The following is a 1,388-nucleotide window of genomic DNA, read 5'->3' as shown; positions in this document are numbered from 1 at the left end:
TGCCACCACCCCCTGGTCAGGGTGCTTTGGGGTGATGCTCCCCCCGACACTGCTCACCCCAGGGCCCCTTTGCCCCCCCAGACGAATGCGGCATCGTGGCTCAGATCGCGGAGCCGCTGGCTGCTGCCGACATTTCGGCGTATTACATCAGCACCTTCAACTTCGACCACGCCTTGGTGAGCCCTCGGCCCTCCCTGGGGACCCCCGGCCACCCTCGGGGTGTCCCCTCAGGGCTGACGCCCGCGCTGTTCCCCCCGCAGGTCCCGGAGGAGGGCATCGCCGAGGTCATCCAGCTGCTGCAGCAGCGCCAGGAGAGCGGCACATAGCAGCCGGCTGTCCCCACGCCGGGGGCGCGGTGGCACGGTGGGCTCCCCCTTGCCTCCCCCTGTATTTGTTATTTGTTAATTTTAAGGCTTCCCCCGGTGCAGCACAGAGCTGGGTGCAGTATCGTTCCCTGCCTGCTGGGGATGTGGTGGCTCTGGGGACCTGGTGGCCTTGTGGTGGGACAGTGTCCTGTGACGGGGGGCAGTCCCCACTGTGCCACCCCCCAGGTGAGGCCAAAGGGCAGCCCCATGCCCTCCTCTGCCTCCAGCCCTGCACAGGGTGGGGGGCTCTGGAGGAGGGCAGGTGTCCCCGTGAACCTGCCGGAGGAGGGGACATGGGACGTGCCAGAGAGTGGTGACATGCCACCGCAGTGCTGGGGGTGACAGCCCGTGTGCGTCCCCACGGGTGGTCCCCTTGCGTGGAGGGGTGGCTGTGATGCTCTGGGACACCCATGGGGGGTGAAATCATCCCTGCAACTGGGGTCCCCCTGGCGCCCAAAAATCTTGGAGGTGAGGGGTGGCTGTGGTTCAGCCCCAGCCCTGTGTCCCCTGCAGGGTGGCCCTGTGCCCCTGCCTGGGCCGTCATGTCTTGTGGGGGGACAGCGGTGACCCCCCAGCTCCTCCTAAGCTGTATTTTCACATCGTTTTTAATAACTCAGTAAAAATTCTTATTATTTTTATTTCCCTGTAGCCTGTGGCCCCAGGGGGTGGTGCAGAGCTGGTGCCACTGGGCGGGATGGGAGCGGCTGGAATGTGACAGGGGGCTGTGGTGCTGCTGGTGTCCCCACCGTAAGGTGGCCAGGCTGGGTCTGGCTCACCTCACACCTATTTTGGGGGGAAGAGGAGGTGAAGGCTGCAGCTTAGCGAGGTACTGGCCCTGGGGAAACTGAGGCACAGGCCTCACTCCCCCATTTCTGCCCTCCCTCTGCCCCACACTGGGCCAGCTCCCACAGGTTGGGGGAAACTGAGGCACGAAGGGCCACAGTCAACCCTGTGCCCAGGGGTGGCCCTGCCACAGTCACCGTGTCCCCACATCTTCTCCCATTACTGGCAGCACAGCACCCT

The 1,388-nt window shown here is 64.8% G+C and overlaps 1 protein-coding gene across 1 annotated transcript in view; it reads left to right on the top strand.

Annotated features, from left to right (window-relative positions):
• Positions 1 to 326, top strand: part of GATSL3 (GATS protein-like 3) — a gene marked incomplete at its 5' end in the record, with an annotated part of 1,981 nt that extends 1,655 nt beyond the window's left edge. The window contains 2 exons of the mRNA XM_010186578.1: positions 82 to 176; positions 261 to 326. Coding sequence (XP_010184880.1) covers positions 82 to 176; positions 261 to 326 — 161 coding nt within the window. The remainder of the gene's footprint in view (positions 1 to 81; positions 177 to 260) is intronic.
• Positions 327 to 1,388: the final 1,062 nt, after the last annotated feature.

The sequence above is a fragment of the Mesitornis unicolor genome, unplaced genomic scaffold (genome assembly GCF_000695765.1).
Source record: "Mesitornis unicolor isolate BGI_N332 unplaced genomic scaffold, ASM69576v1 scaffold36386, whole genome shotgun sequence".
Classification (NCBI taxonomy): domain Eukaryota; kingdom Metazoa; phylum Chordata; class Aves; order Mesitornithiformes; family Mesitornithidae; genus Mesitornis; species Mesitornis unicolor.
The sequence above is the reverse complement of the archived record's forward strand: the minus strand, read 5'-3'. Positions and strand labels throughout refer to the sequence as shown.